General features: G+C 39.6%; 1 protein-coding gene across 2 annotated transcripts in view; it reads left to right on the plus strand.

Annotated features, from left to right (window-relative positions):
* The first annotated feature begins 2,046 nt into the window (after positions 1 to 2,046).
* Positions 2,047 to 16,223, plus strand: part of FMN1 (formin 1) — a 357,503-nt gene continuing 343,326 nt past the window's right edge. For both annotated transcript variants that reach the window (XM_043989842.1, XM_043989841.1), the window contains exons 1-2: positions 2,047 to 3,423; positions 8,111 to 8,228. In XM_043989842.1, coding sequence (XP_043845777.1) covers positions 2,047 to 3,423; positions 8,111 to 8,228 — 1,495 coding nt within the window. The remainder of the gene's footprint in view (positions 3,424 to 8,110; positions 8,229 to 16,223) is intronic.

Here is a 16,223-nt window from a genome sequence, read left to right on the forward strand (position 1 = left end):
TGCATATACACATATACAGATTGTGGGGTCAATGTCTAGAAAATAAATACATTTAAACATTATATTCCCACTGATTATGAGTGCCTTGCACTTAAGTGAGTTCTTCAGTATGCATTCACACCTTTAAATATGCATATATTTATAGGGAATTGCATGTAGATCAGGTACTTCATAATTATATGTTATTTGTACTTCACAGAAGCTGACTAAGGTAGGGCATTGCACAAACTAACCAAGGTAGGTCATTGAACATATTGCTCATTGCACAGATGTGAAGACCAGAGCATTTGTGTTGTGTATCCCAGTCCTCAAAATCCAGAAATTGCAAACTGCCGTCTGTGAGTAAAGAACATAACTGAAAAGACCAGTGTACAAACCCTCTCCCCACCCCACTGTCCTTTCCATACCGAGTACACAGATCCTATCTTTTGGTGTGAAAATAGCCTCTGTTTAAAGAAGTTGTATTAAGACTTAGGCCACTTGGATTCACTTTTCTTGGCCCTTTTGCTCAGAGCAAACTATATATATTCATAATTGATAACTTCTGAGTAAAGTTTGGTATACCCTTACAGAGTTTAGCAGCAGAGTGCTTGTGCATATAGTAGGTGCTCTGTCTAGATTTGTTGTTTGGCTTTAAAAAACATGTCTAGAAACAATCCCAGAAGAGCTGAGAAACTAGGCAACAGAGGTGTGGTGGTAATAAGCTTGAGTTTGTGTATTTATCTGGTGACTTGGTTCTGCCCACAGAGGCTAGTGTGAGCCTCGTAAATCCACTGGACTTTGAGGAAATTTGTCCCCCTGGCAACAGTCCCCATATCAGTTTGCCTAATGACAGGTTGCATTTTGTCAGAGGTAACTGGAACTTTTCTCCAGTGTGCTGTATTATCCGAAAGGTGGTTGGGTGGTGGTCAGGGAGGACTGTGGGTAGGGGGAGGCGGGGTGTCCCTCTGCGACCAGGCTTTTCCTTGGGAAATTGAGACGTCTCAGTTGCAGTGAGGAAGCAGTCAGAATGTTACACATTCTAGGTGCATCCAGGGCTGGCGGTTTACTCTGCCGCCGGTATAGTTTACAGACACTGGGCGTGGTGAATGTGCCTACCAAGTACCTGTTTGTAGAACACAGGCACAGCTAAAACACCAGTAATCTGAAACCAGTCGTGTTGGTTTTCTCCTTCACTGGCCTTGGCAGCTGAAATCTGCATTCCAGATGAAACCTGTGGGGAAACGGGAGAAAGCACGACTTTTTCTTTTTGGGGGGGTGGGGGTGGGGTGGGGGGAATGCAGCTTCAAGGGCAGTAATTTTATCCTTCGAGAAACTTTGAGGACTATAGACATTTTGAGACTATTCTGTTTCTCCGTTTCTCTTTGGTTTGAGTTTCGTGAATGCCCCGCTCTGGGGTAGTGAGGTTTTTGCCTGCTTTGGCCCGGCCCTCTGATTGTAATCAAAACTGAAAAGATGATATGCGAGCGCTTTTCAGAAGTTTTCTGCTGAATCTCATTTGAAAGTCTCTTGGGCTACTCCTCCCAGAGAGCCAGACAGACGCTGTCAGCACAGGCTGACCGGCCCAGCGTGTTCAGGGAACCTCAACTTTCTCAACAAGGAGGAAGTTGAATATAACCAGGAGACCGGCAGGAATTGGGGCGGAGCTCATCGGTGGAGTTCTCGGCTGAGATTACAGAGTTGCAGGCTGACTTTCTCTCCTACAAAAAGCCTTTTGTGCCGGGAATAAATACGGAAGTGGCCGAGGAGAAGCCTCCCTAGGTTGTATGTAGTAAAGGTGCAAAGTCTCTCTGCTGTTTGGGGCTGTACGATTTGACAGACGTTTTAAAGTTGACCAAGTCACTTCATGACTAAAACAGGAAGAAGGGTACAGTGACCTAAGGAGAGACCAAGTTTAACTGTGTCAATTGAGGAGTGAGGTGACTGGTTGCCAGCCCTTGTTGGGTTCTCTCTTCTAAGTTCAGAGCAGATGGACGGGATAAACTGAGCAAGCAGGAGGACGGGCAGCCACTTGCATCGGGAACGAATGTGAATGTTTTGGAAGACATGGAAGAAGGGGACGGTTCTTTGAACGGCAGCAATGGTTCCAGACCTGAGCATTCAACAGAAGATGGAATTGAAATAACCCAGTCTATCCTGAGTAAGTTTTCCATGAAATCTTTTTTTGGGTTTACTACTAAATTGGAATCCACTAAGCCAGCAGAGGAAGATGCTGTGCTTAAAGCCTTTCGAAATTTGGGCTCTGAGCCTCAGCTGCAGCTGGAGAGCAATAACAAGGACCAGGAGGCCAAGGCCCAGTTTCCACCTGTTCTCCTGAACTGTAAAAGTAATGCAGATGTGGAGCCAGAGCCAGAGAAGGAAGGATGCCCCGGGAAAGAACAAAATGGGGGGTTTCTTCTTAGGCAAGAGCCACGTCCATCTTCTCCTCTGAGTCCAAGCAAAGATGATGTTCTTCTTGTTCATGGGACCCTTGTTCATACCACTAGTGATTCAGAATCTGAGGGTGAAGGCCTGGAAGAGAAAGAGGGTAAAGACCTTAGCAGCAAAACACCAGACAGTTCTATTTTATCTGAGCCATCTGTGGATCCAAAAGAACCACCTGGGGAATCTAGAAAAAATGAATCGATGATTGAGATGGATGGAATGAAGCTCAGTGTAGAAGTTTGCTCAGTGACTCCATCTGAGATAATGAGTGATTTGGAGCAAAGAGAAGATGGTCTATCCACAGGGTTGGACCCCAGACAGGACCATCCTGGGGGAGAAGATTCCTCTACCATGGCTTGGACAGAAGATAAGAATGCATTTGCCAGAAACTCTGAAAATGCCTCTTCCAAAAAAGAAGCATCAGGGGAGAAATCTTTCCAGCTTCCAGCCTTCTTCAGTGGACTACGTGTGCTGAAGAAGGGGGCCACCACTGAGGGAGGTGAGACTATCACTGAAATTAAACCAAAGGACAGTGACCTGGCTTTGCTTAAGTTGACACAGCCTGTCCAAAAATCTCGAGCCCTACCAGGGACACTCTCTAGGAAAAGTGGGGAGAAAACACCGGAACTGAAAGCCACTCCCACTCTCTTGGAGCAGATCTCTCAGCTGCTAAACATTGATATGCCCAAAACTGAACAGAAAGGAGAAGTCTGTGAGCAGTCCAAGGAAGAAGAAATGGGTAGTGATACAGACCAAGAGAGTCAGTGCAAAGCTGAAGAAGTCCCATCTCAGAATGAAGAAGTTAAGTCTAAGCCCCCAGAGACTGCCCTGGAGACATTCAAAGCCTTGTTTATGCGCCCCCCCAAAAAGGGATCAACAGCTGACACTTCTGAATTAGAAGCCATCAAGCGGAAGATGAGACATGAGAAGGAGTCCCTAAGAGCTGTGTTTGAAAGGTCCAAGTCAAGGTCAGGGGACGGCTCATCTGATTCCAGAAGCGTATGTAGAGTTGCCTTCCTACTTTAGGGCTAGATGGAAGTGATTGTCCTTTCTTCCCAAAATCTTTTTCTGGGTGACTGTTAGGAGGGGATTTGCAAGCAATAGTTGGTGGGACATGAGGAATATAATTATCCTGCTCCTTTCTATTTGAGTATTATCATGACTATTACTCTATAAAAAACAAAAAAACAAAAAAAGAAGTTCGTGGGTACAAAAAGCAACCTAACCATGTGCTTTCAGTTCTTGGATGTTCCGTCTCAGGTTTATGGTTTCCATGAGCTGTAACAAGTCAGTCTCTGCTTTGGAAATGGTTATATCCCATGGAAAATGAATAGCCCAGACAGAGTTTCAGTAATTTTACAGACATTTATTAAGAACCTTCTATGTGCCAGACATTGTGCTAATTTATTGCTTTTAAACTTTTGTAGTTGGGAATGACAGGACTGAAAGGGACAAGACTCTGAGTTTGGGGCCCTGAGTTGCAGAGTATGGTGTAGTGGAAAGAACTCTGGATTTGAAATCAGAAGTCCTAGATCTGCCACTTACTACCTCTATAATTTTAGACAAGTCAAATTCTTGCTAGCCTCAGTTTCTTTATCTCTCAAATGAAGGGACTACACCGAAATCTCTTAACTTTTTTGGTGCATGTTTATCTTTGGCCCATTTGATAGTCTATTGAAGCCTAAAGCCAGATCCCTTTCTTTACGAAAAAATTTTTTTTCAAATATTTGAGATCACAAAGGAAACAATTATATTAATCCAGTTATCAAATTTTTAAACAGACAAGTTCACATACCCCAGGTTAAGAATCCATGCTCTAGAAGGTTTTTAAATTCACTTCTACCCCTGACATGTGCTTCTCTGGCACTCCTGAAAGGCATAATCAAATTGTTTTCTCTCTCTGTAAGAAATTCATAAAGATGAAAGAATTCAGGGAAGAATGTTGGTAAAAACACAATATTAAGAATCAGGATACCTAGGATACCTAGGTGGTGCAGTGGACAGTACACTTATCCTGGTATCAGGAGAACCTGAGTTCAAATCCTGCCTCAGACACTTAACTAGCTCTGTGACCCTGGGCAAGTCACTTAATCTCTGTCTGCCTCAGTTTCTTTATCTGTAAGATAGGGGAAATAATATTGCCTACCTCCCAAGATTGTTGTGTGAATCAAATGAGGTAATATCTATAAAGCACATTCACACATGGTAAGTGCTGAAATAAGAGCTTGTTTCCTTCTAATCTTAGCTTTGTGACTACCAACCTTTTTGTCACTTTACCTTTTTTCCTTCACCTAAGAAATAAGGGGATTTACCCTCTGACCTTCTAAGATCCTTTTTAGCTCTATTGTTCCGTGATATGAGCCAGCTTTCAATTCATTCTCTTCCTCACGAATACCAGCTGCAAAAATTGGGCATAGCAGAGTGTAGAAAGAGACCCATAGACTTTCCTTTAGTAAGAATGTTTAAATTTTCAGGAAGACAACATACAAAAATAATCTAACACTACGGAAAAGACAAAAAAAATTTTAAAAAGCACTGGGATTTGGGAGTTCTAGGATCTATTTTGAAACTAAGTGGATAACTCTGGAAAGGTTGATTGAAATAGTTTTGATATCTCCATCTCAATGTTAGGGGATGCTAAGTGGGGGGTAATAATAATTTTAGTTTCTCTAATAAGAATAATGGTAGAATAAGTGGAAAATGAAGGAAGTCGATATAACTGAACAGCATGAGTAAAAGAACCAGATTTGTTCAGAGTACCACCTAGGTTTGAATCCTGGCTTGTATGACACATCACTTAATCCTTCTGTTTCTCAGTTTCTTTATTTGCAAAATGTAAGGGTTTGGACTCACTGACCATCTCTAAGATTCCTTCTAGCTCTAAGTCTTGTGATTTCCTAATCACAAAACTAAAACATAATTTATCAAAATTAACAAATATATCTCCAATAAAAAAGAGGCCTTTATATAACAGTAAAATTTTCTTTTGGAATATTTGCTCATAATACTTTGACTTATTATATATTTGGAGGACATTGAAGGATATAGGTTTGAATTGCTGCTCTATTACTTTACTATTAATATGTCCTTGGGCATATTACTCAACCTCCCTTGGCCTTATGGTCCTCATTTATAAAATGATGCAGTTGGACTAGATGACCTCTGAGTCCTTTCTAGCTCTAAATCTATGATCTTATATGTATACCTCAGAGAAAATAATTGTGTGGAATAAGTGCCATAAATATGAAGACACAATACTATGCCCACTGGGGAAACTGGTTGCTTTAGAAAACAATTTAGGGGCAGCTAGATGGCGCAGTGGATAGAGCACCGGCCCTGGATTCAGGAGGACCTGAGTTCAAATCCGGCCTCAGACACTTAACACTTACTAGCTGTGTGACCCTGGGCAAGTCACTTAACCCCAATTGCCTTACTAAAAAAAAAAAAAAAAAGAAAAAAAAAAGAAAACAATTTAGCTTTAGCTAGAAAACAATTTTAATTTGAAGGTCATTTTGTTCTTCATTTTTCAAAGGCATATCAAGGAAATAAGAGAATTAGATATTGAAGAGCACCTAGCGAGCTGAGGTTTAAGCAATACTTGTAGGAAAAGACTGGTCTCACACTTTTATAGAGTCCCTGAAACTGCTTGGACACCCTATAGACTTTACTGTCAATGTAACAGTAATATCTTTAATTTCAAGTCTAATTAGTGATTTCTCATAACTATAGGGCTAAGTATATATAAAGAGGAAACGGGTGAATCTTCATAGATATGGATATAGGGACTAGGCTTGTGATTTCATATGTGTGAATGTATATTATCTGTATTATAGGGAATCCCTAAGTGAGGATACTTCCTCTGTCCTTGCAGAGTACAACTTCTCGACAACATGTCTAGAGCATTGACATGTTAAGTAACCTGACCAGGGTCACACAGCCAGTATGTGTCAGAGGTAGAACTTGAACCCAGGTCTTCCTGACTTTGAGGCCAGCTCCCTAGCCACTATGCCATGTTGCCTCTATTTCATAGGTATATTTAGTTGTTTTTTTTTGTTGTTTGTTTGTTTTTAGTGAGGCAATTGGGGTTAAGTGACTTGCTCAGGGTCACAGCTAGTAAGTGTTAAGTGTCTGAGGCCGGATTTGAACTCGGGTACTCCTGACTCCAGGGCCGGTGCTCTATCCACTTCGCCATCTAGCTGCCCCTTATATTTAGTTTTAATGCATCTTAAATGTGTATGCTTGTGTAGTGTCTGAATATGTATTATTGCTAATTTCTATAATAATAACTTCAATCTGACAAATATTTATTAAATAATAGCTATGTTATGGTATTGGTGATTCAAAAATGAACAACAGTTGTTGCCCTTGAGTAGCTTACACTTTAATGGAAGTGGGGGTAGGGACAAGACCTACATAAAGGTAAGTATGATACAAGGTAGAAGGTGATGCAGGCAAAGAAGGCATTCCCAACTGCCAAATAAAACATAGCTTTCATTTTTAAACATGTTGAACAGACACTTGCTAAACACTTGCTAAAATATAAGGTCCTTTGCTAAGCATTTGGTATACAGAGGAGCATAAAAATGTGTCCAAAGGAAGACAACCATGACAGTAATAGGAACTATCAATTATGTCACAGTAATGCCAATTAAAGGAATCAGGAATGTTTAACCTGGGAAAGAGAAACCAAAAAGGGGAACATCATAGCTGTCTTTAACAGTTATGTGGAAGCTGGAAAAGGCTTACTCTGTATAACTTCGGAGTGAAGAACAGTAGAACCAAAGGTTGGAAGTTACAAGGAAGAAGATTTTGGATCAATAGGAGAATTTTTTTTCCCTTACCCACTAGATTATCCAAAAAATAAAATGGACTGCTTTGTGAGCTAGTAACTTTTTTTATTACTAAAGGTATTCAAATAGCTGCAAGGTAACAATTTGCTGCAGATATCCTTTTCTAAAATTCATATAAATGAGTTTACCTCTGAGGTCCCTTTACATTTATTCTCTCATTTTCTTCCATGAGAGATCTAACCAGAATGATACAATAACTATATAGAGGTAACTTTTGAAAATTATTTTTCTGAAAAAAAAATTAGATCGGATTTAGAGCTAGAAGAAACTTTATAGCAGAAGTTTTTAATCTGGGTTCTATGAATTTGTGATCTGAAAAAAAAGTGATAACTATTTCATTTACAACCAGTTTCCTTTTTGTAATCTTATATATTTAAGAGCATTATTCTCAGAAGGGGTCCATAGGCTCCACCAGATTGCTAAAAGGGTCACTGACACAAACAAAAAAAAAAATAAGACTCTCTGCTTTAGAGCATTTAATTCCACTCCCTCAGTGCTCTACACAATAAGAAACAGAACTGAGATCTGAGCCTAGTTTCTCCTAGCACATATCTAGTGCTCTTAAACTTCACCTTATTTATTAACTCACTATAGTATATTAAACTGTATATGATGCTAAGATTTAGACTTGTTTTCACCACAACCGATCAGTTTAAATCACTGGAATAGAACCACACTGGTAATGAAATACCTTCTTCATTGTGTGGATTAAATAAGATAAAGATAGAGATAACTGGTATAATTAAATTTTAGCAGCCAAAAGAATGGATACTGGCCACCTTCTATTCAACTTTCTTTTTCACCCCACCCCTTTGCCCTCTTTTTCTTTAAAATAGACTGACCAGAGTCCCACTGAGCAGGATGATAGAACTCCTGGACGACTCCAGGCTGTATGGCCACCTCCAAAGACAAAAGACGAAGAAGAAAAAGTGGGATTGAAGTACACTGAAGCAGGTAAAATGAAAGGGGAGTGTTGCCCATGGCGTCACAAATCTCTCATGACAACTGGGGGTTTTGTTTTGTTTTTAATGCTACCAATTGGAACCGTCTTGTTGCGCCTTTCTTCTGAGATTCCCTATTGCAGTGACCCTCCAGGAATCTATTGTTAGTAAGTCTGTTCTAGAAGACTGAGAATAGGAGAATAAATGCAGTGAAGTGAATGTGTGGAATGCTCTGGTGTTGTCTTGGAATTACTTAGAGTGTATAAATTACAAATTCCTTCGGAAGTTGAGAGTTGGCTCTCATGCAGTACTTAGTGGGATCTGGTAGGGTTTCTTTTGTGGGTGAGGGGGAGAGTATGCTTTAGGGCATTGATTCTCCAGAGCTGTAATCTGATGTCCTGATGATTGTCTTTGGGCAATGTTTTAAGGCTAGAGGAAAGTTGGGCCAAGTGAATGTACAGATACTTTATCAGTTGTTCCTTCTCTTTTGTTGTGCAATGCATTATTTATTGCTAGGCCAGTTCCAAATCTGCCTGGTGTGCTGGGAAACTTCCCAGCAGCTTTGCCATGTTCTGTGAGAGAAGGAAAGTCTGAGTAAATGAACCCTATCAGTAGAGCTTACAAATGGAGACTTCCAAATAACAGAAATATAGAAACACAAGATAGCTACATAGTATATGTATAGATATGCTACATGTTTATAATGGAACTTATGGAGAGTAGGGATATGAATGGACTTGTATTTGAAGATTGTCTATTCACAGATGTTATGGGGCCCCTGGTTACCTCAGAAGTTTTCTGGGGGTAAATCAGAGAGCCTTCTCCTTGAGAAACTAAACCAAAGGACAGATACACCTAAAGAGATAAGTGGCATGGGATCAGGACTGAGTTAGTTCCAGGACCACCACCCTTCATCCCAGTCTCCTTCACCTCTCGGAGAGATAAGATTAGGTGTGTCTGCTGCCTTTGTGGCATGAGGAGGACAGGGATGGCTTGAGAGATCAGGAGCAGCCCCTCACCCAACTTCCCCCAGCCATCACTAGTGGAAGATGGTCCTCCCCCAATAAGGAAACTTTCCACAGTCAGATGATCACTCCCTTGGACCACCACCATTGGTCCTCTATACAAGTGTCTGCCTGTCTCTTGCTCAGGGAGATAGGTATCTCAGAGAGCCACGCCTCTGTGCCATGCCTTCTCCCCATGAGAATTTGTCCGAGGATTTCTCTCTTGGTTTCCTTTGCCTACCACCTAAATAAATTACTATTTTACTCTAATTGGATCTGTGTGCAAGAGGGTGTAATTCTTTAAAGAGAAATTCCTAAGGACCCTACCCCAAACCCTCATCTATTTCCCCATAACAGCAGATCATTTCTTTGATATTTCTGTGATTTTCTAAATTTATGTACATATCTATAACTAATACAAGGCCATCAGGGTTTTGGCCCAGGAAACTAACATATGGAGACCCATTCATTCTCCCTAAGGCAACTACTATCTCCCCAGAAGTATTTCTGTGGTCTTACGGAAGCAACTGACCCCAGAGCCTCATTGTCATGGTGCCCCTTATGGGTACAAAGGCTTGACTTGACTGGGGATTATAAAATGCCCCTTTCCAGTATGACCTCATGCAATGGTAGGACTATTTTATGCCCCACCCACCAAACTGAATTGCCCCGGGGAACAGTTTCAGCTGGTTATATTTCTATTTATATATGTATTTTAATTTTTTTTTATTTAAAACAAATTTTATATATGTATTTTTAAGAAAATGATAAATAGCCATAGTAAGCAGTTAGAATTTGGGAAGTAACATAATTCGATGATTTTATCTTTTGTAATGCTCTGAAAGGGTCCAGGCTTGTCATGTCACTCTTAAAAAACTTAGACTCTAACAACCTGATAAATTTTGCCTCAGTAATTTTGGATGGTTAACATCATGATGGGACCTTTGAGATATTTCACAAAGCTTTCTTCCTCAGGTTTAATTACTAGAGTTAGAATCTCTGTAGCTATGTCTAAAGCTGATCATCCATGTTTTGCTGCTTCAATCCTCATGGCAAATTTGGAAAATGAAATGCTGTGATCTTAGCAATATTATAACTATCTTACTTAGCAATACTATTATTATTGTCCCCCCCCCCGCCAATCAGTCATGGTTTGGATGTTTAGAAAACATACTATAAAGAAGTTTAGTGAACTGACAAAATTCTACTGGCTGGGGGGGGCAGCTAGGTGGCGCAGTGGATAAAGCACCAGCCATGGATTCAGGAGGACCTGAGTTCAAATTCGACCTCAGACACTTGACACGTACTAGCTGTGTGACCTTGGACAAGTCACTTAACCCTCATTACCCTGTGCAAAAAAAAAAAAAAATCTACGGGCTGACATTGATGATCTTAGTCTATGGCCTTTCTTTACTCAGTTTTCTTGAGGATAAAATGGTTACTTTCTGATAAAGTACTTAGCAAGGAGATTAAAAAGGGAACATATTTTAAAAAAAAAAAAAAGGAACATATTCCTTAGCTTGCTTTCTTCGTTCCTCCATCTCTCTTGCTTCCTCTCCCCAATATCCAAACTTTCATTTGTCTTTTCTAGTGCCATTTCACATGCCTGAGGCAAGTTCTAAATAGATGTGCTTGGCTTAGTACCGGATGGTAATGCCTCTTCTGCTTGAAGCCTATGCTGGTAAAAGTCCCTTGGGACAAAGAGGCCAGCCTCTCGTCTCTCAACCTGACATCTGTTTATCGCTTACAACGTGACTTCACCTTGCTCCAACCCTAGCTTTCTCTTAGGCTAAGTCTGTCTGAGCTGATGGGCACAAGATGTCTTTTTACCTTCTTCTACTCATCTGAATCATGGCTTAAGCAGGCTTGGAGCTTTTATCCTGTGGAAGTATATCCTGTGTTTCCAAATGGATCCGTGATCTTGTGCATTCTTGTATTCCTTCGAGTGATACAGATGAAAACCCATCCATTTTTGTCCATAGTATATAATTCAACCATCTTTTCCCAAAAATAGACTACAGGAAATCTGCAAAGCATGCTGAAGGGCTTTCTTGCTCTCTCCCAACATGACATTGGCACCAGTGTTGAACTCTTGCTCTTGCTCTGTGGGCAACTCACGTTTCTTTCTTGTCCTACAATTTCTTGATGATCTCTTTTACTCTTAGTCTACAGATTTCCTCATTGGTTCTATGTTAAAGCTTCTTCAGACAACCTTGAGCCTCTCCATTCCTTTTTGTGGTACTTTTTAGTGCTTCAGATACAGCCATGTTCCATGTCTCACTGTCTGTAGGAATGCCAATAAAAATGTTAATATCGAGCAAATGGGCCTTTACTTTTATGGGAAGTTGGTATTTACTATATAGTTTTATAATATCTAAGGGCAGCTAGGTGGTGCAGTGGATAGAGCACCGGCCCCAGATTCAGGAGGACCTGAGTTCAAATCCAGCCTCAGACACTTGACATGTACTAGCTGTGTGACCCTGGGCAAGTCACTTAACCCCAATTGCCTCACTAAAAAAAAAAAATAATAATATCTAAAAAGATTTATAGGTCATGTGACAATCGAGCCACCATATCCTCACTGAAATGGGTAGACGCATGGAATACTGGAAAGATAGATTTGGAGCCAGAGGATCTGGGTTAGTATGCTAGGCCTGTACTAGTTTTTTTTAATTTCAACAAGTCATCATTGGGCTATATCAATTTCCTCATCTTTTAAACAAAAAAAAAAAAAAAAAAAGAAAGAATGGACCAAGCTAGATGGTCTTAAGATCCCTTCATATAATTGGGCAGGGTCAGTTCAATAAAGAAGGTCAATCGCACTGTTATTTGAATACCTATTATTTTGTCTATTTTTGCTAGATGTTAAATAAAATACAACCCTCACTCTAAAAGATTTTACAACCTGCTTTAGCAGATTAAAAGTTGGGGTGGTTTTGTTCCTATAATAGCAGTCTTGAGTAAATTATTCTTTTCTTCTGATTTTCCTTGAATTTATTCACTCTTGAAAGTAGATGAATTCATTAGCACATTTTTTTTTTTTGGTGGGGCAATGAAGGTTAAGTGACTTGCCCAGAGTCACACAGCTAGTAAGTGTCAAGTGTTTGATGCAGATTTGAACTCAGGTCCTCCTGAATCCAGGGCTTGTGCTTTATCCACTGTGCCACCTAGCTGCCCCCATTTGCATATGATTTTTCATGTTTTCTGCAAATCTAGGTCCCTGGATCTATGTACTTTTGGGCAAAACATAGGAAACCTGTAAATCTACTCTTGACAAAAAGCTCTACTTCTGAATATATATTCAGAATATAAATGCAAAATGAGAGGGTCTGACTAGACGACCATAAAGGTCCCTTCTGACTCTTTAAAAAATATTGTTTCCAATTACATGACATGTTCAATTTTTAAAATTTTGAATTGCAAATTCTTTCCATTCCTCCCTCCCAATGCCCCTCACTGAGAAGACAAACAATTTGATATAGGTTATATATGTCCTGCCTTGGAAAACACATGTTCATATTAGTCTTATTGTGGGGGAGGAAAAAACAGACCAAAAGAAAGTTTTTTTTTTTAATGTACATTTTGATGTGCATTCAGAGACTCCATCAGTAGTTCTTTTTCATAAGTTGGATAGCATTTTTCATCATGTCTTTTAGAACTTAGATCATTGTATTTCTGAGAAGAGCTAAGTCATCCACAGTTGATCACAGAACAATATTGATGTTACTGGGTACATTGTTCTACTGGTTCTGCTCACTTCACTTTATATCAGTATATGTATATCTTTACAGGTTTTTCTGAAATCATTCTGCTTGTCATTTCTTATAGCACAATAGTATTCCATTATAATCATATACCACAACTTGTTCAGCCATTCCCCAAATGATGGGCACCCCCTCAATTTCTGATTCTTTGCCACCGCAAAAAAGAGCTGTTACAAATATTTTTGTACATATAGGACATTTTCCTTTTTAAAAAACTTTCTGTGGAATATAGACCTAGTAGTGGTATTGCTAGGTCAAAAGGTAAGCACAGCTTTGTAGGCCTTTGGACATAGTTCAAATTGTTCTCCAGAATGGTTGAATAGTTCACAAATCTAGCATGTGCTTTAGTATGCCAATTTTCCAATGTTCCCTCCAACATTTGTCATTTTCCTTTTCTGTCATATTAGATAGATAGATGTGAAGTGGTATCTCAGAATTGTTTCAAATTTCATTTCTCTTATCAATGATGATTTAGAACACTTTTTATAGGACAATAAATAGCTTTGATTAGTCCATCTGAAAACTGCCTATTCATATCCTTTGATAATTTATCAATTAGGGAATGACTTCTATTCTTATAAATGCAACTCAATTCTTTATATATTTGAGAAATGAGGCCCTTATCAGAGAAAATTGCTGTAAAATTTTTTTCACAGTTATTACTGTCTTTCCCTCCATCCTATTTTTCTCATTTCTTCTTCTCCTCCTCCTCCTCCTCCTCCTCCTCCTCCCTCCCTCCCTCTCTCCCTCTCTCTCTCTCTCTCTCTCTCTCTCTCTCTCTCTCTCTCTCTCTCTCTCCTTTTACCCTGTCACACTCCCTTATATCAGCCTTGCCCCCTGCCCTTTCTCTTTTCTGCTTTCCTTCCTATTTCCCCATAGGGTAAGATAAATTTTGATGCCCAACTGAGTGTGTATGTTATTCTCTCTTTGAGCCAATTCTTATGAGAGTAAGATTCAAGCATTGCCTGCTTACCATGCCATGCCCCCCCCCACACAAACACACCAATCTTCCTTTCCACTGTAAAAGCTCTTTTATGTCCCTTTAATGTGGGATAATTTGTCCCATGCTACTTCTCCTTTCCCCTTCTCCTAGTGTATCTCTTTTTAGTTGATTAATTTTAATTTTTAGGCATCATCCCATTATATTCAACTCACACCCATGTCTTCTATGTATACAGCTTCTAACTAACCTAATAATGATAAAGTTCTTAAGAATTACCAGTATCATCTTCCCATATAGGAATATACATAAATCAACCTTATTGAATCCCTTATGATTTCTTTTTCCTGTTTACCTTTTTATGTTTCTCTTTGTGACAGTTAAATAATTACTATAGATATAAGTTTTAAGTATGCATATTTTCAATGTATAACAGTAAGGGATTGGTAAAGCATCTCCTTAAGTTCTCATGATTGCCAAAGCAAGCATGTAGCCCAAGACCACATAGGGTCCCTCAGAGAGACAGCACATGGTCCCAAAGAGACCTGAGAGAGAGAGAGAGAGCACGTGGCTACCTTTCCGGGTTTTTTATCCCTTTCGATAAGAGGTGGGTCATTATACATCAGTCAGATCTAATTGGGTCATTATATATCAAACAAATCTAATTGGTTAGCATTATTTAAATCTAATTGGTTGACCTGACTTGAAGGTGGGTTAAACTAAAATGAAGTCCAAGGAAAACATCAAAGAAAGTAATGCAAGACCCCCCCCCCCCCAGTCTGATGAGAGCAGAATCCCCTTGTCTAGGTGTGGTTTAATCTTATCAGTAAGTCCTTGGGCTATCTAGACAAAAGAATCTGTTTCTAACTAAGGCTCCTTTTGTGAGTTTAGGGTCTGGATTAGTATTTGACCTAGATGAGATCTGATGAAATTTCTCAAGGAGAACTTCTTTCAATGGAGTGTGTGTGTGGGGGGGAGTGGGGAATTAAGATATCTGGGTCCCCCAAGATATTGATTATTAATAATTATTTCTCATACTTGAGTCTTGTGTTTTAGAGTTCTATTTTCTATTCAGCTCTGGTCTTTTCATCAGGGATGCTTGAAAGTCCTGTATTTTGTTAAATATCCATTTTTACCCCAGTTTTGCCGGGTAGGTGATTCTTGGAGGTAAGCCTAGCTCCTTTGAATTATTTTCTTCAGTGAGCTTTTATATACTTCTTTTCCATTTGGACAATTCTATTTTTTAAGAAGTTATTTTCTTCAGTAAGTTTTTGTACATCATTTTTCATGTGGCCAATTCTGCTTTTTAAGGAATTCTTCTCTTTAGTGGATTTTTGTGCTTCTTTTACCATTTGTCCTATTCTGGTTTTTAAGGTGTTATTTTCTTCTGTGTGTGTGTTATTTTTTTTATTTGTTTGTTTTGGGGGTTTTGTTGTGCCTCCCTGACCTAGCTTTTGACTCTTTTTCATGATTTTCTTGCATTACTCATTTCTTTCCCCAGTTTTTCTTCTACCATGCTTATTTGATTTTTTAAATCCTTTTTAAGCTCTTTCAGGATTTCTTTTTGGCCCTGAGGACAATTTTATATATATATTTTTGAGGCTTTGGGCATCACTGTTTTGACTTTGTTGTCTTTTTAATTTGTGTGGAGATCTTCCCTGTCACCATAGTAATTTAGAAGTTTTTTTTTTGTTGTTGTTGTTGTTTGCTCATTTTTTCTAACATATTTATTAACTTTTAACTTTATGTTAAAGGGCTCTGCTGGGTGGAGGGGACACTGTCCCAACCTTCAGGTTTTTGGTGCTTCTGTTTTAAGACCTAGGTCTGGGGGTTCTGTTATTTTTCAGTTCTTCCAAGGTGGCATGATCTAAGGAGAGTTAAAATCACTGCTTTCCTGGCCAGTGCTTTTTTCTGTGAGTAACCACAAGCATTCTTTTCAGCCCTGGAACTGTTCCTTGTGTCCTTGTTCCCATGTAGCTGCACATTGTAGTGTGGTAGTGTTCCTTTTCACTGAGGGACTGTGACCAGGAATTACTTATGGGCAATACAACAGAGTCCTTCACCCAGTGCCAGCAAAGAGTTCCTTGTAATCTTCTTCTGACCAGTTGTCCAGCTCCCTCACTGTCTGTGGACTGATAACTCCAAAGTGACCACTGTCAATTCAGTCTCCATAAAGGTCTGGGCTAGCTTACCACAGCATACCTGCACTGGACTGGACTGCATTCTATGCTCACCCCAGTGAGACAGACTTTTCCTAACAACATTCTAAGTTGTTTTGGGAAGGAAAATTGTTTTACTTC

The sequence above is a fragment of the Dromiciops gliroides genome, chromosome 2, assembly GCF_019393635.1.
Source record: "Dromiciops gliroides isolate mDroGli1 chromosome 2, mDroGli1.pri, whole genome shotgun sequence".
In the NCBI taxonomy this organism is placed as follows: domain Eukaryota; kingdom Metazoa; phylum Chordata; class Mammalia; order Microbiotheria; family Microbiotheriidae; genus Dromiciops; species Dromiciops gliroides.